We start from the raw sequence: 27,346 nt of genomic DNA, 5'->3' as shown, positions 1-27,346 counted from the left end.
AACGTAAAATAGATAGGTGGTGGGAAGCAGCCGCATAGCACAGGGAGATCAGCTCGGTGCTCTGTGACCACCTAGAGGCGGGGTATAGGGAGGGTGGCAGGGAGGGCGATGCCAGAAGGAAGAGATATGGGAACATATGTATATGTATAACTGATTCATTTTGTTAAAAAACAGAAACTAACACACCATTGTAAAGCAATTATACTCCAATAAAGACGTTAAAAAAAAAGAATTAAGAGGTTTATTAATTATGCATTCCTGTGTAACAAATAGTCCAAAAACTTTAGCAGCTTAGAACAACAGACATTTATTATCTCACAGTTTCTATGGAAACAGATATAGGAAAACAGGTGCAAGTTAGCTGTGAGTGTCAAAGCCTCAGGCTCCGGCTCTCAGGCAGGGTGCCATCAAAACATTGGCAGGGCCTACAGTCATCTCAAAGCTCAACTGGGGGAGAGTCCCCTTCCAAGATTGCTCATGTTGTTGCTGTCAGGTCTTGTTTCTTTGTCACACAGGGCTCTCCACTGGCTCCCTGAATGTCCTCATGACATGGCAGCAGTCTAAGGTGTCGAAGCCAGAGAAAGGAAGATACAGTCCTTTATTATTTAATCATGAACGTAACATCCATCATTTTTGCTTTTTCTATTTGTTGGAAACTGTCACCAGATCCAGACCACATTTAAGAGAAGGATAATACACGAGGATAAGGATCATTAGGAGCCACCGCAGGAACTGTGTATCTATGAGGGATATAGAACTTTTTCTATGTATTTGACTTGGAGTGTGTGTCCCCTAAAAACTCTTGAAAATGTTTATATTTTCAAATTTATCTTTTATGTTGTCTGAAGTTATTACTGTACTCAGGTCTTCCCCATTCTTAGAGTACTTTCAAAAAATTAAACCCTAGGAAGATTTCTTATGCTATTTTTATGGATTATTTTTGTATTTAAGTATTTTAGCCATTTGAGCAATTTGGAAGTTACAAAGAATGAGGTATGGATTTTGCTTTATTTTATCCAAATAGTGAGCTATTTGTCTCAAAAATATGTATTTTTACATATAATAATTCAGCTTCCCTTTCCCGGATTTGAAATGCACAATGGCAGAATTTTACCCCATTCTACTCAAAATAAATAGATTGCTCCTCAAATCCTTGTGATTTCTTATAAAATTTTCTTTTATAATCTTGTGATTATAAAATAGGTATAACCTGTGAGAACAAAGCTTGTTCTGAAAAAAATCATCTAACTCTTCATATCACAGAATCATTGTTCTAAATCTTTATATATATGTGTGTGTGTGTGTGTGTGTGTGTATATATATATATAGTTTATGCCATCATGTATCATATGACTTAAACTCTTAAGGACTTAGTTATATGATCCATGTAGGTGTAAACTTTGTATCTACTATATGAAGCAGTATTTTGAAACCATCAGCAATCACTTGATTTTGGGACTGTGAGTATATACTCCATAGTCAAAATTAGAAATTAATATTTTCTTATGACAGTTAAGATTATGTGTGTAGATTCTTACTGCTACTCACTCAAGACCTAGGACTGCGGAGGAGCTGATCTATCAGGTTTTCTTGCTAGCTATCTGTTGCCAGTTACATACTTAATAATTGAGAACATAATTCACTTCTTTCAGTTTCTCAAAATCCTCCTCTATACAACCTCCCTTTGAGCTGAAAACTTTCCATTCAGTAAAGTGGGTTACTTTTGTCTGTAGGAACATGGTGGGTTAATGATGGCATAACAGCTCTCATAGTTTCTTGGAAAGTCTTGCATCTACTGCCACCCTCTGAAGTGGCAGGGTACGCAATACCTATTGTATTGTTCTCAGCTTCTTATGAAAATCTAAAACTTAAAGAGTTCTGTTTCTTATTCAGTTAAACTACTTGTCTGTATGATTCTTATTGTTGTTATAGTTACCTTGTTATATTTACCTTGCTTTCTGGCTATCAATACTTATGTCATTTCATCTGACTATTACTTCCTTGAGATCATACTATATTTCATAAGTTTTGTATGCTCTGCAGGGCTTAGCACAGTGCCTTGCACAAGATAGATAATGAAAATATGTTTTGAATGAAGTAAATCATAATGCACTGGTTGGTGTATTTTGTGTGTGACTGAAAAAAAATTTTTTTATAGTAAGCATACATGATGTTTGGCTGATGCCATACATTTTCACTTAATTCATTGTCTATTTTAACTGAAAATATTTTGTTAGAATATAAGGGAGTTTAAACTTTTATTTGGAAAGAGACGTAATTTCTTTGTAGCTGAAAACTTCAAAGGTTTGCTAGTGGTAGATTATCCTTGCCCGATATAATTATCCTATGTAGTTAGAGACTATACTATAAGACATTACCATACAAAAGTTCCTTGACTGTAAGGCTGTTTTCTTTGTTCACACATTTTCTCTCCCATGAAGTAAGGTTGTGATACACATAAAGTTAATATTTGAGAAATGACTACATTGTAGAGCTTCATTGGTGGTGACATTGGTCAATCACATGAAATTTATTAGAATTCTAGATGAACTCAATGTCATCAAATTCCAGTTCAATATAACACTGACTTCCAAAACTGTGCCCTTCTCTCAAATTTCATGACCACATCCATAGTGCTGCATTATAATATTTCAGCATGTGGACAAGTGCAGAAATCATGCATACAGTGCTCACTTGTTATAAAAATTCAGAAAATAAATCTAAATACCAATAAAAGGAGAAAATAAAATCAACTATAACTTGATCATTTAGAGATAACATTTTAGTGTTTCCATCTAGATGTGTTTATTTGCATATAATATGAACCTGTCATATAGATATTCAATTTTTCACTTAATGTGTCATGAACATTATTTTATGTCAACCATGTACCGTGAACATTGTGTACTAAATATGCTTTTTAGAAATCAAATTCAGTGGCTTCATTAGAGTGGAGAGTAGCATATTTATTTTACCAATCCCTGATTTTTGACAATTTAAGCTCTTTCCAAATATTTATTATTATAAAAATTCTCACAATAAAAATTCATGTGCCTAGGTTCTTACACTATTATGATATTCCTGATGTACAATATTGCTGTATTTCTTGCAATTACTGTATTTGTTTATATTAAACCCCACTTTTCCTGACTCTACCATTTCAGTCTCCACATATCATCAGAGTAATCATTTCACAATGACATTTATATGCCATGCCTCAGTTTAATCGTCTTCAGTGGGTCCCCATTGCCAGCCTGCATATCTAAAAGATCAAAGCATCCTCCTAGCCTTTGAATTCTGCCTCTTCCCAATTAGGATCTCTTGATTTTTAGCTGTAGGCTTAGTTCTCCAAATTCCCGGAGCAAATCCTGGTGATTTTATACTTAAAGGCATACAGTCCTCAAAAAATTCTATTAAAATTCAGAACCTTCTCCCAATGACAAAACAAAAAATGTAGATAACTCCACGATGAAGCAGAATTTGGGTCTCACTTAGTGATAAATTCAAACTGTCATTTCAAATAGACATGATTTGGCTGATGTGAGCATTTCACAAAATAAGTGGTAAGAAACAGTTTTGTAAAGACAGTAGTACACAGAGGAAGCGTTTAATGTTATCTTTTAGATGTGAAAGCAGAAACTAAGGTTCAGAAGAATAAACTTACTTTTCATCCTGCTTAGCTACGCAGTCTCTTTCTATGGAAAGCAGTAAATATTTATTATAGGTTAAAGGCAATGAAAATAATGGACCTGTAGCTGGCAGCCATGCCAGGTAGTTCTTGGCACTGACAACATTTACCATATAAGCAATGACTGTCAAATTTAAAGAGCAAACACATTTTCCAGGAAAAATCATTTAATATTCATTTGCCAAGCACAGGGTATATTCAATTTGAGGGTTAACACTTAAAAAATACAGACACGAGGCAGAAAATATTGATTTTAAAAGAAGAAAAGGGGGAGGACATTTAAAAATCCATTTAAAATTAAAACTTTTCACAGAATCTCTAAAGTGGATCTAATAAATCCTGTGTCTCATATAAGAAACAGGCTTATTTCTGCTGTCTCAGATCATTTTGCAGACCCTTCGTTTAAGTCATGGCAGCTTAGCCAGTCTGGCAAAGACTGAAGGAGAAAGAAAACGTTATTTATAGGCTTCTTATAGGATATGAATTGCTCTTATTTCTTCATAAAAATTCTATTTAAAAAAATTTTTATTACTGTATTTATGTAGCCCACCATACAAGGGGCTCAAAAATACCACCACTCCACACACACATACACACCCACCAAAGTGAATTGGTATGAAACGGGGCCCATAATTTGTGAAAGAAAGGATCTGGCCTCAGCTTGGATCCAATTAGGATTAAATCCCACTCACTACCACCTGGAAATAAGAAAGCAATGAGAAGAGATGAAATGAAAGTAATGAAAGTAATTAGAGAGAGACAGAGACAGAGAGAGAGGGACAGAGAGAGAGAGAGGGAAAGAAGAAGGTGAGGGGAGAAAGAGAGAGAGAGAGACTCTCAAGCTACAAAAATAGAAGCCATTGCCAGTCTAGTAATACCTGGATAAAGACAGTTAATAGACATTATCATAGGAATTCATCAAACTAGACACATAATGAAGAATCTTTAAAAATGTACTAGAAACAAATACAGACTAGGTGGAAGTCAATTTTATAATTACACAAAATTCTATCCCTATAATGGATAGAACACTATGGTATAAACAGAATTTAAATCAAAACTAATATTTCTGAATACTAGCTTGAAGAAAACATTACATATATTATACTTTTTAATTCTCAGAGATTAAATTTTATTTTCACTCACTCCTCACATTCAATTAAGCACAAAATCCTGTTCATTTTACCCGCATAACATCACTAGAGTATTCCCTTTCACTCCATTCCTTCTACCATATTTCCACTTCAGGGTTCTATCATCTCTCATTCAGAATATTAAAATATCTTCTGAGTGGAACTCCTTATCTCCTGTCTTGAGCACTCCTAACACATTCTCTACATTGAAGCTAGAAAAATCTTCCTAAAACTTTGTATGTTTTCATGTAATATTCCTCCTTAAAATTTGTCGGTAGCATCTTTTTACCTTCAGGATGAAAGACATCATCTATCCTATGGCATCCATGTCCTTTCACAACCCAGGCTTTGATTACCCTGTCAGCCTCATTCCTCACGCCCATCTCAGATTCACTGCCCATGTGCCATCTCTGCCAAGTCATCTGCAGTTCCCTCAAAACCGTCAGCTCTTTCTCCTCTGAACACTTGCTTATTCCATGCTTTCTGACAGCATTTATTTACCTCAACATTTTGCCTGGGTAGCTCCTGATTATCACTTTGGCTAACCTTAGGTTTCTTCTCCACTAGGAAGCCTTGCATAATGATTTCTAGTTCAGATTTGTTATTTCCTTTAGAGAGTTCCATAATATTATCATGTCCAATCTCTCATAATACTTAGTAAAAGTGTTACAGTGATTTCACTTGAGGTCATGGGCATACTGAATGATCAGGAATGAAGAAAGTACCAAACACTGAAAGATGTTTGAAAAGTACTCACAAAGGGAACATGCCAGATAAAGGCAGTATCTGCCTATATATTATAACCTGCCCTAAGCATTGCCGTGGTGACTAACATAACGGTGTAGGTGGGAGATTTTGAGGCTTTAGGACAAGTTAGTGGAATAAGAGTCAAGACAGGAAGAAATAGTAAACAATGTAAAACAAGGAGAATAAAGAAGTCATACAACTGTGAATTAAAGAATGAAGTAGGAACTAGAAGAAAACTCCAACAGATCCGCTTTGGTGAAAAACAGGCTTGTTGTTTTCTTTGCAAGATTATGTAATCTACACAGTGGCCTTTCATGCACCACTCTTGGGAAAATAAGCTACTTTTTCACATTTTAATGAATGGAGTCATTTGTTTTTCATACCTCTCCTATTCTGATCTTCCAAAGTCATAGAGTCTTCATCAAATATTTTAAACTATAAATATCTAACAAATTAAAATAGAAATGTTATAGGAAATAAAAAATCTTTAATAGGAATGTTGCTTATACTAGCTAATGAAAGCAGCATACAGACTGAAGTATTACCAAACAATGAATCCCATCAAACTGCTAATGGAAAGCCTTATAGCAAAATAATAAAAATGGTGTTTGAATGTGGTGTATGGCTACCAGTGGCATCATGCTAATCAAAACTCATATATGCCCACAGCTCTCCACAATTTCGTACAAACTCTTACCCTAATTTTGTTTCTCAGTCTTCCCTTACATATTTGTTTTCACTTACATCTATTTACTCTCTCATGAGCAGAATCTGAGTTGTCCAGTATTGATGCCTTTGTTTACACAGTTGTTTCCGCATAGAGTGCTATCTTTATCTCTCTACACATCTCCAAATGGTACTTGTATTCAAGGTCTAATTTAAATCTTACTTCTTTCATAGATAATTTCTTGGCCAATGTCTATTGAAATGCTATCTCTTAGCTCTGAATTATATTAGGATTTATCTTTTCATTTAGTGTCCTGCATTAACGATAACCAAACAAAAATGAGATTAAGTCTTTCACATTACTTGTAAACTGAGTCTAAAGGCACACTAAATGGCTAATTTAAGAATATTTTAGCAATCATAGTATTATTATATTGCTTACCTAGATAATTCTGAAAAGAAAACCATTCATGGATGCACATATTCTGTTATATAGTTTTATAATGAACAAATTATTTTTAAAATATTCCCTTAAAGCAGTGAGCTGATTGCTCTGTGTGGAGCAGATGCCCTGTCATTCCTTAGTCAATCTCTATTGAAATGAGTTTTTCCTACTCTAAACTATGGTGGACTTATCATCTCTTATTTACTCGTCTATATTAGCTATAACTGTGCAAACATGAGATTGTAAATTGAGTCTAAAGACATCTCCAAACAAATGGTTCAAAAATATTTTTTAGTAACAGTAGTATTATCAGAATAAGTATTACTTCTTGAAAAGATTCTATGAAAGGAATACCTTACAGCTTTATGCATTCTGTGAACATTCATGTCATTACTTGACTATTTTAAAGGAATTTTCCCAAAGCACTGTTATGTATACTTTATGAAATTAAGTCTTATGGACCCCTGCTTGCTCCCTAGTCCTGCTGAGGCCCTCTGCCTCAGTGGGGAAGGTTCTTTCTCCATTTGAGTTCATGCAGCCAAAATAAAACCGAAGCTGAGATTGAAGCAGCTTTATTCAATGGTCAGAGAATGGAGAAGTAGAAACTTAGTTCACGAATCAACTTCTCACCTTAATGGTGAGAGGGATTTGCTTTTAAGGAATAAGGACGATGAGGGTAGGAGTGAGACTAATGACGGTGAGGCACGTGCATTGGTTTTCTGGGAAAGAAGCAGGGCTTCCCTGGAAATGGGGTACCACCCCTTTTCTGTCCTTTTTTGCTTTGTGACATCCGGTCATAGTCACTTGTAGGTGTGTCATATAGTATACTATATAGTAAAATCAGCATAAAATGAGACTCAGGGTCTGCTGGAGGTCAGATTCGTAGCCATTTTGGTTTCAGCTGATTCTAACCAGTTTTTTTTTTTCTCTTCCTATAACTTCCTTTGTGTCCAGACCCTGTGACTTAAAGATATACGTTAGTTCCTGTTCAAAGGCGGGATTGGTGAGTTTTGAGCAAGGGTCTGGTGGCAACTCCGGTAATACATAGAGCAGAGGCTCTTTCTCTAAATATTAGCCAATTGACTGGTAAATTTAATAAGGGTAAGCACTAAATTGAAAGGTAAAAGGCCACTTATGCCTCATCACGATAGAAGGGATTTGGGTGTAAAAAGTATTAAAACAAAGTTGTCCTTAGTACCCCTAGCAATTCACTGAATCCCAGACCTGAAAATGGTGGTTATTCTCCATTATGTGTGAAGTGTTCCAGTTGGTTTTACTGGAAGAAAGCTGAAAATTTAGAGTTTGCTCTGAACAATAAGCAAACAATAAGCAAAATAAAACAAAAAAATCTTAGTCATCTATGTTTTGAATAGGTAATATACTTATATGTTTCAAAATCCAAGAATTACAAGAATGCATAAAGAGTTTCTCTTCTTCTCCCTGCTCTTCAGCCACTTAATATCCCAACTGTGAGGCACCCAATTATACCAGTTTGTGAGACCTGTTTTAATTAAATTTATATTTCCTAAGCTGAAACAGGTCTGTATTTGCCTCATGAAATGTAGGTCAACAAGACAGTTATTGAGTAGCACCTTTGCCGGGAAGGTTCCTGGATACTCTGAGAAAGAATTATAGAGAGGGCATGCTAGGGGATATCTTAGTGATACTTAATATACTAATTCCTCCTCCCATTAAGAGTATGATGCATTCTTCCTTCTCTTGTGATCCTATTATGTGTTGGCCACTTTACTACAGTTGGTTTCATTATCCCTACTTTATATATGAGAACACTAAGCCTCACATAAATTAATAGTTTCTATTGGTCATACCAACAATAAGTGGCAGATTTGGAGTCAGATTTGAATTGCAATTGTGGGACTCTAAAGCCTTGTTTTTTCCACTCACTGCTTAATCAGAGAAGGAAAATTCTTGAAGTCAGATTTCAGGAAGAATGAATGGGAAAACAGAGAAAGCCAAAACAGTTTATAAATAGGTTTTTATATTTAAAAAATTAAAATGTAAAACAGCTTTTATAGACATATTACCAAAATTACCCATAGCAAATTTCAGTTACAAAACAGTTACACTGTTTACACAAGGTATTTGAACAACCTATCAGACTCACCTACTCATAAGGCGTTGGGAGATTGTTGAGGAAGGTCCTCTCATGGGCAGAAGTCAGGTTACAGAGAATAATTCACCAATCACTAAAATAATAACATGTTACAGCACATAAACTTATTTTTCTTTTGTGATCTCAAAGAACAATGCAAACATTATCCACACCAGAGCCCAAGAAGTACATGTATCTGTTATTCCCACTTCACAAGTGAGGACATAAGACACCCTGTGAGTCAACTACATAGCCCAGTCCTATGCTCAGACTACATAAATACTGCTAATGTTAACATTCTAGGAAACAAGTGGAAGAAAAAATGTGATGCAGTAATGCCAGAGTGTTGCACTGTTCCTTATGGCTTCTATGACGGCAGAATTAATTTCCTACCCGATGTAGTGAAGAATTTTAGATTATGAAATTGTTTATGAGCACGAAAGGGAGCTCCCTTCATTTCTTGGCCCCAAATGGCACAAAACTTAGATAAATTAAAATCTTGAGAAGCAGCATCCCAAATGGGAGGATCAATCTCCTTTAAAATACCTAAGGAATCCATCTGTGCTAGATTTCCATATATTTTAATAGTTGATTCTAAAATACATCTACCCTCTCTAATCAACCGCCACCCTTCAAAGTTGACTACATACACATAATTTCCCAGTAATTGCTCCACAGAATTCAAGACCCAGGGTAAATAGACCCTGTATATCACTAAATCAGGATTATGGTACACAAAAAGCGGGAACAATTTCTGAGGTGTCTCAAACTTACTGTGAGATCTAGCCCATCCAAGCCTGATCGCAAGAGAGCAAGTAAAAGCCACAGGCAGATGAAAGTCAATACCATTAGCAGGGCTGAAGCTGAGGAATTTATCTGCTGTTGGATACTGACGGCCTCTGGCTAATCAGGCATCTAGCATGATGTATTTTCACTTTAGATATAGGGGGAGGAGAGGAGAATGTTGCAATCATGGATGTTAACTCACTAAGAATTGAATGCAGGGCCTAGTTAAATTCCTATTGGAAGGAAAATACACAAGGCTAGTGACTAGACTCACTGATTAATATATATGGTTGAAAGGTTTTTCTGGAAACAGGAACTAATCTAGCCTTCCCTTGAAATCTGGACATTGCACTAAACTTGTTCCAGGATGGGAGAGACATTCAAAAGTTTTGGTCATTTAACAGCTTTCTGATTTCCGTTTATTGTTAGCAAAAATAATACAAGTTTCCTCTAGAGACAGGCTTCCTTCCCTGTGACGGTAAGAGGAGAAACTAAATTGAGTTTGATATCTAAACTTTCATGCCTACATGTGTAAACCAAAAACAACAAAAAGCCCAAACCAAAACGTCCCAGACTCTACAGCAGTGCTGTTCAGTAAAAATATAATGTGAACCACATATACAATTTGAAATTTTCTAATAGCCACTTAAAAAAAAAAGTAATAGCCACCTGTGGCTAAGAGCCTACCTATTGGGCAGTGCAGCCCTAGAATTCGACTTCAAAAAAAAAAAGGGAAAAACAAAGCAAACAGAACCCAATTTCAATAAAGAGGACGTTTAGAGTTGGGCTGTGATCGCTGATTTTTGGTGTCTGGAGAAAGGAGGCTCAGGAGTAAGATGAAAAGGAGAGGGCAGTGAAACGAAGCGTGATTGCTGCATCTCCAGAGAAGCCTGCTCTCCCCACCATGTTAGCCCAAGCGTTGAACGGCTGCCTAGAGGTGACGAGGTGTGCGGCCGATCCTAAAGGGTCACCGTCGCTTGGGCTTCAAAGCCCGCTTGCCCGGGATTAGAGCCAGTGGCGTGGGGAACGCAGATTTCGGGGCTCCGCGGTGGAGCCGCCAGGGCGCCCTACCTGTCGAGCAGCGGGGTGTGAATGTGCAGGTGTTTCACGGCCACCTGAACGCGCCAGTCTGCGTGGCGGGCAGAAGACACGGTGCCGGACGCGCCGCGGCTCAGGTAGCGCAAGTCGGCGAGCTTGTGGTACGGGAGGGTGAGCAGGACTCTGCAGATGGCCTCCTCGTTCATGGTAGCGGGTGTCGCGAGCACTCAGGGAGCCGGTCGATTCCGGAAGTGCCCGCCGCTCCCCCGGCTCCACCCCCTGCGCGAGCCGGGTCGGCAGGCCCTACAGCCTGCCGGACATGAGGTCACGAGGCCGTCCATTCTCCGCGCAGCCCACGCCAAGCCGCTGCTTATCCGGAGCCGGAGCGGACTCTTCTCTTCTAGAGACTGGTCAACTCTGCGGCGGCGGGGCGCACAGGGGAGAAGCTTCCTCTCTCCGACCTGGCCCTCCCAGGCGCTGCCTGCCACCGGAGCCCGCCTGTCGGAGCTCCACCATCCCCAGACTTCTCAGGCGACGTCAGCGGCGGATGCCGAGGCGGGGATGAGGGCCACTGGCCCGCGATCCTCCCAGCAAGGCTCCGGCCTCGGCCTGAGGCCCGAGATCTCTGCCTTGTGGCGCCCAGATGACGTGTGCCACACCGGCGGGGCTCGGGCGGGGGCTTGGGAGTGGGGAAGTGAGGCAGGGGCGCTCAATTTGTCTTCTCTCCACCCAACCCACTAGGTTGGAAAGGTTTTCTTTTGGGGAAATTTCCTCTTCGCAGCTCCACAGCCAGTCAGCGAACCCTCCCACCCAGGAGGAATCGCCTCTGGTCCCATCGGCGCGTCTTCCGGGAGTCACCAAACACCAGACAGAGGTAGTGGGGTGGGTGTGGCAGCTGCCATTTCCTGACTCCAAGCCTGCGCGGAAAGCCCTTTGAGGACGTGCAGTGGTGACTTACTAGGGCTCCGCACTCCTCAGCCCGGTGAGTCAGGTAGGGGTGTAGATTCACTTGCTTATCTGGACTCCAATCTAACCTCACGTCCAACTACTTTAGTCGTGTGGGGGTGGCTGATAAGCCCTGTCAGAGTTTAATCCTGTCTAAACCTTCAGATGTTTAGTTCCTGTTGGGTGCTTCTCTACTAGGGACCTATTTTTCTGACTTTTGTTTTCTCTCCTGACGTCCATAATTACAGACACAGATTGAAAAGTAACCTTGAGAGAGTGCTTCCCTTGATTCCAGGTAAGCCTGCAAACATTACTTTCTTATAGATCTGGGAAGAATGCGGTGTTTAATGCCAATCAAAAAAGACTGCAAAGATCTTTTTACCTTAAACAAACACTTTTCTACACCAGAAATGATTATTTTGCAAAGTGTGGTGCAAATATTATACACAATACCAAGTCCATGCTAGGCATTTAATGAATTCTAAAGCAAAAGTAATAGGGAATGCCTGACTTCAATCAGGGATTTCTGCCTACAGAAAATCAGTGCTTCCTGTATTTTTGTATTGCCTGAAATGAGAGTAGCAGTGTTACATTTTACAATAAATGGAAGCTGTAATGAAAGAGTGTGTTTTAAAATTTGATAATGTAAAATAAAATACTTAGCTCTAAAGATATGGTCTGATAATCTGTGGTTCATTCCTTAATAAGCTTTTTGCTACAAAAAGTGCTCAGAAAACTTTTCCCATTCATTCATTCATGCAGTCAGTTTACAAACTAAGAATTCTAGAGAAAGAGAACAAAAATTAAGAAGGGAGGAAATGATCAAAATAATAATTCAAGAATTTCTTCCAGGACCAAAAGACAAAGATGTTCATAGTTAAAGGACCCACCAGCTACCCACAGTGAATGAAGAAGGACCTATGTTAAAGCACACCATTAAAAAGATCAGAACACGAAGAATAAAGAGAGGATTTTAAAAGTTTTTAGAGGGAAGAAGCAGGAATAAGCGGATGGGAATTAGAATGGCATTGGGTTTCTGAACAATAACTTTTATGCTAAAACACTACAGTGAAATTTCAAGTTTTGTAAGACAATAACTTCCAACCTAGAATCCTGTAGTCAAACTATCCATCAAGTGTAAGAGTAGAATAAAAACATTTTCACATATACAAGGATGAAAACATTTATTTTCCATCCATCCATCCACCTTTTTTTTTTTTTTTTAAGGGAAAGTTACTAGAGGATGTGCTCCAACAAAACCTGAGAGCAAGACAAGAAAGAGAAAGACATGGGATCCAGAAAAAAGGACCAGGAGAATGTGAAGGGAAATGCCAGGGTGAAAGATATGTGGCAGAATTAGAGAGCAATCGTTTTCACCGGAGAAGGAAGATGGCAGACTCCAAGAAGAAAGACTGGTTAGTGTAATTGAATTTATTTAGATTACTAGTTTTGAGTATTTGGGTAGTTACATTGATAGATGTTTGATAGATCTAATGAAATACGTGATAAAATTCGAGAGAGAACTTAAAAAATATAAGCAAGTAAAAAACAGAAGCAATTATTACTTCCATGAAAACTAAAAATTAGACAAGAATGGAAACAGCGTTTCTCCAACTGTTGTGTGGTGAAAATTCTAAGACTTTTTAGAGCTTCTGAAATACTCGTGTATTATAAACCTCGAAGGAGAGAACATGCAGCATAGAGCACTCTGAAATTTATGTATATTTTTAATCACATTACTTTAAAATTTTTAAAAATTAGTATTCACATGGTTCAAAATTTAAAAGTGTATCAGACAGATAATTCAATAGAAAATTAGGCAAAACACCTAGATACTTCACACAAGGGTATATCTAAATAGCAAATAGTAAATGAATGTGAAAAGGTGCTCGACATCATCAGTCATTAGAGAACTACAAGTTAAAACCACAGTGCAATATCACTACACAAATACAAGAATAACTAAAATTAAAAGGACAGAATATAGCAAGTGTGGGTGAGGTTTTGTAACAATTGGAGCTCTTGTACATTGCTGGTGGGAGTGTCAATTGGTACAATCAATTTTGCAAACTGTATGGCAGTACTATTAAAATTGCAGTTATGAGGATCCTCAGCAATTCCTTGCCTAGGTATATGGACATGCATATGCATATACTAGAAAGTTCATAGTAGTGCTATTTATAATAGCTTCAAACTGGAAATTACCCAAATATCCATACATAGTAGAATGGGTAAATGATTTGTGGCCCATTTACACAGTGGAATACTAAACAGCAATGATATTGAGCAGTGTACAATATGATGAATTGCACAAATACAATACTGGATGAAAAAGCCAGACACAGAAGAGTATACATTTTATGAGTCAATTCCTATTAAGTACAAAAGTAAGCAAAACTAGCCTATGCTTTTAGAAATCAGGATAATGTCTGCTCTTGTAGAGTGGTCATAGTGACTAGAAGGGACAGGATGAGGCCTCTGGGGTGATAGAAATGTTCTGTTTCTTGATCTAGGACCTAGACTCTTGGTGCCAGTTACATGGGTATGTTCAGTTATGAAAATTCTTTGAGGTTACACAATGTGCACTTTTCTGTGTATATATATGTTATACTTCAATAAAAGGTTAATAGGTTTAAATACAAAATAAATAATATATGTGGGTGTATATTATGTCTCTTACTTTTATTTAATTAGTATTACAGTATATACCTGTTCACCTTGCTTGTCTTTCACTTAGTAATCTATTTCGGATATCTTTCCATACAAATGCATATAAAGCTTTCTCATCTTTTTTTTTTTCATGATGGATATGCCATAATTTACCCCTCATTGGTGGACACTTAGCTTGTTTCCACATATTTACTATTACAAATTATGCTGCAATAAGTAATCATATATGTCATTTCATACATGTGCAAGTGTATCCATATATATGCCCTAGAAGCTGAACTGCTGGACAAAAGAGTTATGTTCGTTTGTAATTTTGGTTTGTATTGTTGAATTGACCTTCACTGAGGTTGTTCGAATTTTCTTTTTCTGCAGACAAATGAGAGTGCTGTTTCTCCACACACCTTCTTTCATTTCTTTTTGAGATAGATAGTATAATGTTGATCTGCTGATTCCTGTATTTCAGTGCTTTTAAAGTCATTTAAATGCTAAGATTCTTTTTATTGCAGACCTTCTAAATATCTGGCTTCAATTTACTTATCACAACATCAAACCTTTAGCTTTCATGATAGTTTCACCATTATAGAGCTAAAACTATGTATTCTTAGTGATATGTACATTGTTTAATTAATGCCCATAATGAATGGCTAATGACAGAAAACCTAAATAATACTAATGCTAAACTACATCAACTAAATGAGAAACAAAAAAATGAGAATAATTATGCAAATTAGGGTAAAAAACAAGCCTCACACCTATATGTTGAATTCATCTATTCAAAATTCTGTAGAATCATATTAAGTCATATTTTCCATTTACTGATAATAAAGGTTATTTATATCTGCATGTGCTATTTTAGGGACACGGTAGCTTGAAATGGCATGCTTGAAATCTCTCATAGTCTGTTTTTTTGTTTTGCTTGTTTTTTTAACTCCAATGCCTTTTATTCCTGTAAGTTCTTTATATTTATTTATTTTTCTAATTCTTTTAAAAATTAATTTTTATTGGAGTATAGTTGCTTTACAATGTTGTGTTAATTTCTGCTGTACAGCAAAGTGAATCAGCTATATGTATACATATAATGTCCATCGACAGAGGAATGGATAAAGAAGATGTGGTATATATATGCAATGGAATATTATTCAGCCATAAAAAGGAATGAAACTGGGTCATTTGTAGAGACGTGGATGGAGCCAGAGACTATCATAAAGAGTGAAGTAAGTCGGAAAGAGAAAAACAAATATCATATACTAACGTTTATATGTGGAATCTAGAAAAATGGTATAGATGATCTTATTTGCAAAGCAGAAATAGAGACACAGACGTAGAGAACAAACGTATGAACACCAAGGCAGGAAGTGGGGGGGTGGGTTAGATGAATTGCGAGATTGGAATTGACAGATATACACTATTGCTACTATGTATAAACTAGGTAACTAATGAGAACCTACTGTATATAGCTCAAGGAACTCTACTCAATGCTCTGTGGTGAAAATGGGAAGGAAATCCAAAAAAAGAGGGGATATATCTCATAGTCTTTAAAATTAGAAACAAGACAGAAAAGTTGAAAAATAAACCCCTTAAAAAAGTACAAATGCAAGAATTAAAAACATCTCATATTCTAATTTTTTCTATTTTTTGGTCTAAAAGCATCTGGTAACCATTGGGGGAAAATGGGTGAAGGATATGTGGGACCACTCTGTATTATTTTTACAACTTCCTGTGAGTCTATTATTATCTCCAAATAAAAAGTTTTAAAAAGTTGTACCTGGGTGTATTAGTTTCCAGGGACTGCCATAACAAAGAACCACAAGAATTATAAAAAGGTATGTAAAGGAGAAGTAAGGCTTCCTGATTCTTCAGATCTCCAGTTCACCTCCCCTAAGACAGCAAACAAACTTAACAAATATTATGTGCCATAATGCTAGGTGCTGGAAATACAGGGATAACAAAAGACACATGGTCTCTGTCCTTAAAATGCTTTTAGTGTTCTAAGGGAGATAGAACCTAAGCATACAATTACAGTAGAGTGTGATAAATGTTCTGGTAGGGAAGTCCAGGGCACACTCAGAAATTAGGAGAAAGAAGCCTGCATGGTAATTTAATGAAGAGAGGTAAGGCAAACTGCCCAAAGTCATAGAGTTTTTAAACTACAGAGACATGATTCCTGCACAAATCTATTTGAATTAAAGCTCATATTCTTTCTGGGAACTGCTTGCTGTGTCACTAGGGTATTACATTTTCAGTTTCACTTTATATGATGTCTCAGGAGAGGAATTTAGTAGCAAGAGGGAATTTCCCAGCTACAAAAAGACAGTGATGGACAAAAATTTATTATTAATGGACATTTCATGGGAAATTCCATTTTCTTTTGACATTTTAATTGGCAGGTTTCCAAGAGTGTGGAAAGGTATGTTACCAGTAGCTCAGTCTGCATTTAAAAATTTTAGCTCCTGAATTAAGCAGGATATTTTGCTTTTTCAAATGTCTTCAGAACTCAAAATCATTTTCTCCAGCTGTCACTCCTAGCTTGTAAGCAAAATATACTAAGATATATTTTTTAGGCAATACACACACACACACACACACACACACACACACACACACACACAGACAAAGCCACACTTTTTTTTTTTTTTTTTTCTGCTTTAGGCAGTGGCTATATGAAAGAGATTATAAGTTCAGTACCCTTTTTAGTATCCTTTTTTGGGCAAGTATAGACCAAGTTGTAGAAGAAGGCAGAGCTTTTCTTATTGTAGTAGCCAATATAGTGTAGGTCAGGAGTCCCCAACCCCCGGGCCGCAGACTGGTACCGGTGTGCAGCCTGTTAGGAACTAGGCCGCACATCAGGCGGTGAGCGGCTGGCAAGCGAGAGGAACTTCATCTGCTGCTCCCCATCGCTCCCCATCGCTCGCCATCCGCCCCACCCAGTCCGGGGAAAAATTGTGTTTCACAAAACCGGTCCCTGGTGCCAAAAAGGTTGGGGACCACTGGTCTAGGTCATAACAGCGCCGGCTTGTGCAATTTGGAATCGGAAACATGACTGAAGCAGGGGTCCAATGTCAGCAGCTGAACAGGTTGCCAGAGAGAACTCTAAGGTTTATTGGGAACTAAGGAACACTCAGGAAGCTTCTTTGACTTAATTTTTATAATTGTAAAAAGGAATAGAAATGTCTGCCCTGCCAGGGAAACCTTGTTGCACAACTCCTGCCAAGGACACTGTTCACACTGGGGAGGTGCCATTCACGTGGAATACGTTATGAATGGGCCCCCTAGAGTTGTGCGATGTGGAGGCCCTATAGCCTACCTGTCTCCCAGGATTGTTCTGAGAGACTCAAGTTATACAATGAATATAAAAGAACTTTATAAGTTATAAACCTGTCAATCTATGTAAATAATAATAATAATAGTTATTTTCCTGGCCAGCTCTGCCCTTCAAGCAAAACATTCTTATCCAGTTTAAGAAAGAGAAAAGCAGCCCTTATTAGCTGGGAGCTGGCCTGGCACTCCCAATGAATCTGTGGCATTCTCCTGTTCAATATAAACACTTTCATAGAACATCAACGTCAGACAGGACTATTTTGTCACTGTAGTGGAGCAAGAAAAAATAAGACCACTTCATTATCATGTTTGAACAGACAGAGGTAAAAACATTGTTCAAACCACAAAAATGAGCAAACATTGCCCTTTCCTGGCTAATAATAAGTGCCTGCTTCTTCTTTACCAATTATAGCTTTATCTCAATTTCATTATTCTCACTGTCTAGATATAAATTATTGAGATACCTGATCAGAGAATCACTCCTGCTTCCAGACAGCATCCAATGCAGGGAAGATACCCGTTTCCTTGAATGCTCCACAGAATCACCTACAAGAAGTCCAAATCCTATGATAAATTATTTCTAACATCCTCTTACTGAGATGTCCTGATTCTTCATGGTACACATAACTTCTGCTTGCAATGAGTCAGTAAACCCAGATTTATAGAACTGCAGATGTGTTCCTGGTGGTCTTTGGATAGAGGACATTGGCAGATTCATAGAGCAGTTATTATGAATGCTCTATGGAGCCCTCACTGTCTGCATTTCAGTTAAAGAACTGGCTCCTCTAACTTCTCTAGGGACTTAGCTATGGTGTAGGTTCTTTTTCATAGCCCAGAACTCCTGAGGAAGAGATTCTGGTTGGCCATAATATCCCCCTTCAAGTCCTTTGTGGATTATGGGGATATGGACATGAGGTACTGAATTTCTAAAACAGCAACAACAACAACAATATCGACAACAGCAATAATAACTAAGACGTATAGGTTAAGAATCCGCCTGCGAATGCAGGGGGCACGGGTTCAAGCCCTGGTGCGGGAAGATCCCATATGCTGTGGAGCAACTAAGCTCGTGCACTACAACTACTGAGCCAGCTCTCTAGAGCCTGCAAGCCACAACTACTGAGCCCACGTGCCACAACTACTGCAGCCCACGTGCCTAGAGCCTGTGCTCCACAGCAAAGAGAAACCACCGCAATGAGAAGCCCACACACCACAACAAAGAGTAGTGCCTGCTCGCCGCAACTAGAGAAAAACCGCGCACAGCAACGAAGACACAATGCAGCCAATAAATAAATAAATTTATTAATTTTTTAAAAAAACAACCTAACACTTATATAATGCTTGCTACGTGTCAGGGACTCTTCTAAGCAATTTCCATAGAGTCACTCACTTAGGACACCAACACTGTGCAATAGATGCTTTTATGACTCTAACTTCGCAGATGTAGAAACTGAGGCACAGAGATGTTAATTACTTGTGTAAGGTCCCACAGCTATTCAGAGGCATAGCCAGCAATTGAACAAAGGAAATTATGTTGCTGTATTCTGAATCAGTTCAGCTGTTCTCATGAAGTAATAGAGTACTGAGAGATGGAGTGTGAATGATTTGGCACCACTCAACACACTTTTATATTAAGAGTTATTTTATACGTGAGCAAGGATATCTTTTAAAGGAGTTCAGTCTAGCAATCTTAAAGTGTTGATGTGTCTCTTTAATAATAGTGTCTGTTAGGAATCATTTAAACTTTATGGAAGTAACTCCATTGGCTATAATTTGCTTTTTCTTTTACATATGAACATTTTAATTCGGCATTTATTGACTGTCTATGATGAGAATGGCTCTTTGGTGTGTAGTATGGGACAAAAGCTCTACATTGCTATCTACAGAATAAATAAGCTCTACACTGCTGTCTACAAAAGTGATGACTAAAGTCTTTATATACATCATGATGATTTAAGTCTTTATATACATCATTTTTATCGTTTAGAAATCTTCCTTATTATAATAACAACTTGGAATTGGAATATAATTGGCATTAACTGATCTGATGCTAGCAGAAAAATATGGGGCTTCGGCACCCAATAGAGTTAAAAGTCTCCTTCTTCATTAATCTATGTGCATGACCTCTTTGGTATTTTGTAATCTCAGTGAGTCTCATTTCCTTCAACTATTAAATAGTGAAAATAATACTTTTCTTAAGGGTGTTAGGAGAATTAAATAGGATAATGTGCATAAGATTATACCCAATAAGTATTAGTTTTCTTTCTCAAAGTAAAATATGTGGGCCTTGCCAATTTTAGTCTAAGTGAGAATTATCAACTTTATGATTGTCAAGGCTGGGTTATGAATAGTGAAAAATGACTTAAAAACTGTGTAGCCATGCTGTTGTTTCAAATGTGATCTCTATGCAGACATGGACCGTATCTGTTTTGTTCAACAGTGCCTAGGACAATGAAAGTGACAATAATACACCTACTATCACCTTAGACTGTGGAAGGATGTTATGGTCAGTAGAAGACTGCAATTCTTGGGTGAAAAGCATGCAGAATTCTCTAGTGTGCTCATTTCAAGTTTTTGTGTTTTCACAGTTACACGTTCATGTTTAAAAATCATTATAGTTCACAAAGGTAAATAGTAATAATAATATTATGACATCTATTATGACAAAAGTACAGGATTTTAAAAAATCTTTGCAGCCAATATTCTGATAACTCTCTGAGTCTAAACTGTATCTCTAAACTCTTAGACTGTAGTCTAAGTAGAAGTAATATATTCTTTCACCTATTTAGAAAATTAAAGTATTATTAAAGAAACCACGTACAACTGAATATGTTGGATGGAAGATATTTGATTTCAAGCATAATTAGGTATTAACTTAAGTTTATTCCTTTTAGTAGATTTAGTGAAAACTTAGTCATCTGATTGAATGAATATATCAATCTTCTTTAAAAACTTATTATGAAATAGATGAAAGAAGTATTAAAATTGAAATACTAAATTCTCACACATAAAAATGTTTTACATTCTACCAAATACAATATCATTAAGACAAGCTTGTGTTGTAATTATTATCTCTAGTGAGATATGATGGGGCTAATAAATGATATTATAAAGACAGGAAGATTCCAAAAAGAAAGGGAAGAAAAAAGATAAGCTACTATGTTACCAAACCTACAAGTCAGGTAAGATACTTCTCTTCCCCTAGGAAGGAGTACTGGCCTGATGAAGGAAGGGGAGTGGATGGTACAGCGAGAGCCTGGGTACGTTATTCCAGTGAAAGAACTCCTCCTGGAAGAAAATACGTGGAATGAGGGGATGGTGGTAAGTGTTCTCCCCAACAATTCCCATTTTAAAGATGGGGAAACTAAGTCTAAGAGTAGATTGACTAGCTTCAAGTATTACAAGTAAAAGGTGATAGAACTGGGAGTAAACCAGATGGTTTATTTCAGGTTTATCAGAGGGCCCTTATTAATGAGGTACACGATATAGTATCCTAGAATCACAGTAAAACCAGGACCTATACATGTAAAAGTTAGAGCCGAATATCATAAATTTGCAGCTTTCTTTATATTTGCTTTGTGATGAGGTAATGAACTTATTAGAATAAAAGCATTGTATATATTTTTATTTAGTGAGTACTCAAATGGTGCATACATCTGAATTAAATGCCTGAAATATCTCAGTTATTAAGAAGCTATCATTGGAAACGTAGCAGAGTGTACATATGTTTATGCACGCAAATATTTAACAGAAACACAGTAAAAAGGTTCAATTATATTCATGCTGAAGTATGGAAGTTACCAGAGAGTTAGTGAACGAGGAATTTAATCACTATTATTTTGTAGAGTGTAAATGATTGAGAAAAACTTACAGAAAGAGGTGATCTGAAGGTCAGTTCAAAGGAGAGAATCATTTTTCGTTGTTTCCAGAGAGTTTTTGGTACATTTTAGAGAGGGCTACAAAATCCAAGAATGAGAACCATGTCCCACCAGGACAACTGGTGGGTCTGCATGTTGCAAAGAAGCAATAGCATGGTGAATGAAGTCTGTACCTCACTACACTCTGGGCAATAAAATGTTTTAAGAGTCAGGTTCCATAATATGAGTTTGTAACATCTTACCTATAATTTGTGGGTAGATGGGCAAAGGCTTGGCCTTAATCACACATATAAAAACACGTTAACAAGATCATGTTTGGTTTTAACCCCAGTCTCTATTTTCGTACCTGCATTGCTTATCCTTACTGAAACTTGCTTTCCTCATCCGTAAGGGAAGTACTTTATGAACTGTGACATACTAATTAATTTTAGTTTTGAATCATGGCTCTTCTTTAAGGTTTTCTTTGTTCTAGTTTAGTGTCATTTGAGGGTGAGCACTGCACAAGGCACATATAGAAAAACACAGGGTACTTCCTGCCTTCCAGGAGTTTCAAGAAAAGAGAGAACAGTTTTTAGAGGCTTAGCACTTATTCCACTCTTGCATGTTTCCCTACTAACACGGTTTCTAAAATTACTCATCTGTGTGGAGCTCAATAAATATTTCTCCAGTAACTAACATAAGACAGGCAGATCAAATAATTAGATGTAACACTTTCATTCATACAATATAGCGTGTTATCTTACAGATGAAAATTGGCAACATGTTCAAAGAGTAACCAAGCTGGCTTTTAGGATCTAGCTGTGTCAGTCAGTTTTGGTTTATTATCTCTCTCCTCTGCCTGCTGTATCTTGTATTTATTTATGTCATCTTCATGTATAACTTCTAAACTATAAGAGCTAGCCACTATGGCTTTGAATGTAATGAAGTCACAGTATGATGAAGGAATTGTTTTCTAATGCAACTCTCCCTAAACCTCAAAACATTAGAATAATTCTGTAGTCGTCCATTTGTGTCAGTTACTGCTCAGAGCGCTAATGCAGCAGGTTGTGTGCCTGGGCAGTATGGGGTACTTGCTTTCACTGCTGAGCTTTCTAACACTACAAATAAAACATAGATTATTCAGAAAGTACAAAGGTTCAACATCTTCCCACAAAATCGTTGATGAAGTTATTTCATTAATTAGCTCTTAAAAACAAAACAACTGATAACAACAGGATACCTATTGATTTATGAGGTAAACAATTTCCTTTGAAAAGATAAATATTGATGCCAATACACTGGTGATGAAGTGGAGCCTAGGGGATGAGGGGCTCCTCATGTGGGGATGAGGCCAGCTAGCAGGCATTGTCTGAGTCAGGACCTTGAGCTGGGTCAGGAGGTATAGACCTTATAACTCTCTTATTGATCATTGATCCTGGGGGTGAATGGCAACATCCTGTGAGATTTCTGAGTCAGTTCTGAAGTAGGTTCTCGTTCGAGTTGGGCAAACATGTAAGAGCAGTATATAATTGCTTGGGCACCAGCCCAACCTGGAGTTGATGCTTAGGATGAGGTAGGTAGACAGAGACTAAAGGATCAATTTTTTAAACCAATGAGAAAATTGCTGAAGTTGCTCTACTCAGGGCAGTCGTTGCGGGGTGCAGAGTACAACTGAGGAGTGGTTTATCCTTAATTCTTAAGTGTGCTAAAAGTAGAGGTGTAGTTTTATTATATGGTATTTTGGGTCAGTAATGATAGTCGTACATACATGTCTGCTTCTATATGTTACTTATACATTATATATATTACATATGTGTATCTATATATGACATTAGTTCATACATGTACATTGTATAAAATTTAGAAGAATCAAAAGGGGTATAGTGAAAAGTTAGTCTCTACCCCTTTCTATGCCTCCCAGCCACCAATTTCCCTCCTGGAAGGTGAATTACAATTGCCAGTCTCTCACTTCCTCCTTTCAATGCTCTTTGTTCTAGCCGATTAATCTCCCCAAGCCCAAGGGCTCCTGCTCAGAAATTTTCCAGCTTCTGCATTTTCCTGTCTGGTTAAATTTAACCTTATTTACCTATCTTTCAAAGCCTCAATGTTTTATTTATTCTTCTTTAATTTCTTTTGTCCAGTTCTCCTAACAAGCTCCCTATGTCTCATTCCTACATGTACTTGTTCTCACTTCTCATTCATGATCTTCTCTCTTCTCTAGTCTATGTGAAATTTGTGCTTCTTTGAGACTGAAGTCAGACCCTATTTCTTCTGACTGCTCCACCCATCCCCATTGATTTCCTTCTTCTCTGAACTCCTAGGCATCTAGAAAGTGGGTTATGCTTCAGTATCCCAAAATGATGCCAAAATATGTTAAATAAAATATTAAGTTGCATTATTTGGCTGGAACTATATAAATCCAAAGAGGCAAAGAGGTTAGCTCAAAGCTATCAGCTGTTAGAATTATCTTTGGTTAATGAAAAAAGTTAACATACAGAATTTTTCAAAATATGGTTCTTGCGGGGAAAGAGAAAAAGGAGTACTTGCTGGGGAGAAGTTGCAAACCACTAACTGTACACACATCTAGTACCTAATTATGTAGTCAAGTGGTTGAGAGCATGAACTTTGAAGTCAGGCACACCTAGGTTTGACACTCTCTGATCTTTTGGAGCCTTGGTTTCTCAACAAGGAAATGAGTTAGCAGGTAAAGCACTCAGCACAATGCCTATTGTATGGTAAATGTTCAATAAATGTTATGTGTTATTGTTGTTGTTGTTAAATCTTATTTGCTATTTTGTAAGGTTTGTCTCCTGTGTTGGGCAGAATAGTTGACCCTCTTCCCCCTCCAAATGTCCACATCCTAATCACCAGAGCCTCTGAATGTTACCTTACATGGCAAAAGGGACTCTGCCGATGTGACTAAATCAAAGATATTAAAATAGGGAACTTATTCTGGATTATCAGGTAGACCCAGTATAATCACAAGGATCCTTTATAGATGGAAGACAAAGGCAGAAGATTCAGGGAAGAAGAATCCGTGTCAGAGTTAGAGTGATTTGATGTGAGAAGGAGTCAACCTGCTGTTGCAGGCTTTGAAGATGGAAGAAGAGCCAAGGAATACTGGCATCTAAAAAGAAGCTGGAAAACATAAAGGGATTGTCTCCCAGAGCCAGCAGAAAGGCTTTTAGCCCAGTAAGATCTGGTTCAGATTTGTGAGCCCTAGAATTGTAAGATAATAAGTGTGTGTTGTTTTAAGCCACTAAGGTAGTGGTAATTACTAAAGCATCAATAGGAAATGAGTGCACCTCCCCAGCTGAAGACCAATTTCGTAAAGCTCAGTGTCCAGAGTAGTGCGGGATGGGAACATAAATGCAAAAATTGGGTCTACTGAGGGTTCCAGCAGAGAGGCATAGCAACTTGTAAATTGCCCTTTATAGTGAAGAAGAGGAAATCAGAGTTAGCTACAAGCCAGGTCTCTTTCTAAATGTGGATTTCCATTACAATATAAATTGAAAATACTGGGGAAATTCCCTATCTCACTGCCCGGGAAAGATGCCAACAGGCCATAAATTCACCTATACTCCAGTCAGGTTTTCCCCCTAAGTGTCCTTGCCTCCCTTACTTACTGCTAATTTACAAGATCAGTAATAATCACTATCACGCACTGGGTGCACAGTCTGTGTCAGGCATTGTGCTAAAGGTTTGTACACATTATCATATTTAATCCTCACAAAATTCCCATGGTGGTAAAAAGAAATGTAGTACCTTGTTTTTCAAAGTTCAGGTCATGGGTCTCAGTGGAAGTTGAAATCAGTTTGGTGAGGATTGACAAGGAATTTTAAACAATAAAATACAGTAGAAAAATACCAGTGTACTGCATAAAATGAATAAGTATATTTTCATAAAATTTGGTTTCAATTATACATATAACAAAGACTCTCAAGTTACAGGTGAGTCTTAATTGATAAAATATATATGTATTGGGTTGTGTTGTAGAACATATTTCTTTTTTTTGTTGTTTTTTTTTTTCCTTGCGGTACACGGGCCTCTCACAGTTGTGGCCTCTCCCGTTGCGGAGCACAGGCTCCGGACGCGCAGGCTTAGCGGCCATGGCTCACGGGCCTAGCCGGCTCCGCGGCATGTCGGATCTTCCCGGACCAGGGCACGAACCCGTGTGCCCTGCATCGGCAGGCAGACTCTCAACCACTGCGCCACCAGGGAAGCCCTGTAGAACATATTTCTTATAGTGGGTTACATTAAAAAAATTTTAAACCCACCAGTAAAGTGGTTAAGAGTACAGGCTCTGGCAAAAAGGTTACCTTGGTTTAATCCTAGTTCTTTGTCTTACCAGCTCTGATCTTGAGTGGGTTACTTGTTCTCTCACACAGTTACTTTGTCTCCTTGGGTCTCCCCTCAAAGGGTCTTTTTGAGGATTAAATGGATGAATCTAAGTAAAGCAGTTTGAACGGTGCTTTAGTAGCAAACACTCAGTTACTGTTACTTTCCCAATGTTACCTGGTTAGCAAGTGGCAGAACTGGGCAGATTCCTGTTCTGTCTGATAAAGTTTAGTCTTGAGTTTGAAATCAAAGGTAATTTCAAGCTGACTTAGGTGTCCCGTCAAAACAAACAAAGAACAAAATAAGTCTGCCTTTACAATAATTTACCAGCAAATTAAAAAGATGGGAACCCTCATCTTCTCAGGAAGTTGGCCTATGTTGGCAGAGTCTTGTCTCTGAGAGAGTGCAGGTTTCCTGTCTTGTTCTGCTCTGAGTTACAGGAGAAGAATATGTGGAAGGCACTAGGTTGTTTGACATATAGAACAAAGTGGTGACTCACATAAATCTTTACCGTAGGATCACCATATAAATGTTTACATCTAAAAGGAATCAGGCAAAGGAGGAAATCATGCAAGAGTCTGGAGGGAGGCCTTCAGCTAAAAGTTTGTGAGATGACTGCTTTTGTTATTGGTTGTATTTGTCTTTTGTTTTTTTCTGCTCTGTTTCCTCCCTCTGCTCCAGCAGGCAGCTGAGGCATTTTATCAATTTCTTAAAAAATTTTCTGATGCTACCTGGTGTTACGTGCTTTGAGTGTTGGTTGAAATATATAGCCAGGCTATACTGCTTTCACAGGCTCTGAAAATTTAAGAATTTAAGAAGCTAATGAGTTTCTTAAGTTATGCGTAAGCCTTAGTTGCTGAAAATTATTCTGGGCCTTTAAACTGCTGATTTTTATATTCAGCCAAAAGCCAATTTAAAAATGAATTCCATACTACCTCCAATTTGCTTGATTGTAGAGTAATTTTATATCTAGTTAAGGTTTTGTTGGAATATGTATTTCTAGATTTTACGGTTTGGAAAGTGTGTGAATCCAGCCTCTCTACCAGGATGTGGCAGGGAGTTAGCAGTGTTTTGAACCATCAGGGAAAGGAAGTAGATATATTCAGCACCCTGCCCCATCTCAACACATTCACTTTCTCATCTTAGTAGTGGTAATCTTTCATTTGTTATTTTGGATTGAACGTTGTTTGTAGCATATGGCCCTAATGCCTTAGAGCCCTAAGTAGAAGGGACAGTAGTGCTAATAATTCTCTGTCGGAGACGTACCCCCTCTTCCCCCACTTCTTTGTTCTTGAAGGATTTGCTTTCTCTTTTATTATTTATTTATACTTTTTAAAAGAGCAGTTTGAGGTTCACAGCAAAATTGTGGGGAAGGTACAGGAATTTCCCTTATACTCACTGCCCCTGCACATGCATAGCCTCCCCTATTCTCAGCATCCCCCGACCAGAGTGGTTCATTTATTACACCTGTTTAACATACACTACCACATCATAATCAATCAGAGTCCATAGTTTACATCTGTTTACATTACATAGTTTACATTGCAGTTCATTCTTGGTATTACACATCTCACACCAGTCAGAATGGCCATCATCAAAAAA

At 37.8% G+C, this 27,346-nt stretch overlaps 1 protein-coding gene and 1 long non-coding RNA gene across 4 annotated transcripts; one reads left to right on the top strand and one right to left on the bottom strand.

The window, feature by feature from the left end:
• Positions 1 to 218: 218 nt before the first annotated feature.
• Positions 219 to 10,854, bottom strand: LOC149747021 (uncharacterized). The gene is made up of 3 exons (XR_016388484.1): positions 10,650 to 10,854; positions 8,805 to 8,886; positions 219 to 560 (listed from the first exon to the last, which is right to left on the bottom strand). It is a non-coding gene; the product is annotated as an uncharacterized LOC149747021 (long non-coding RNA).
• LOC149747020 (uncharacterized) lies at positions 10,408 to 15,992 on the top strand. 3 transcript variants are annotated; one of them, XM_089898972.1, is made up of 4 exons: positions 10,408 to 11,598; positions 11,810 to 11,856; positions 12,789 to 12,976; positions 15,280 to 15,992. In XM_089898972.1, exon 1 carries the CDS (start codon positions 10,806 to 10,808, stop codon positions 11,355 to 11,357), a length of 552 nt encoding a protein of 183 aa, XP_089755098.1. In that variant the 5' UTR covers positions 10,408 to 10,805; the 3' UTR covers positions 11,358 to 11,598; positions 11,810 to 11,856; positions 12,789 to 12,976; positions 15,280 to 15,992. The 3 variants fall into 3 exon arrangements, with proteins under 3 accessions (XP_089755098.1, XP_089755099.1, XP_089755097.1); XM_089898973.1 differs by having other exon boundaries at positions 12,414 to 12,976; XM_089898971.1 differs by having other exon boundaries at positions 11,810 to 12,976.
• Positions 15,993 to 27,346: the final 11,354 nt, after the last annotated feature.

This window comes from Delphinapterus leucas, chromosome 17, assembly GCF_059928025.1.
Source record: "Delphinapterus leucas isolate spDelLeu-1000000601 "Yukka" chromosome 17, BTC_Dleu_Yukka2, whole genome shotgun sequence".
NCBI lineage: Eukaryota > Metazoa > Chordata > Mammalia > Artiodactyla > Monodontidae > Delphinapterus > Delphinapterus leucas.
Note: the sequence above shows the minus strand (reverse complement) of the source record. Positions and strands in the feature narration are given on the sequence as shown.

Coding starts and splice junctions, on each gene's coding strand:
- LOC149747020 (XM_089898972.1), top strand. CDS start 10,806: ATGGCCTCCTCGTTCATGGTAGCGGGTGTCGCGAGCACTCAGGGAGCC.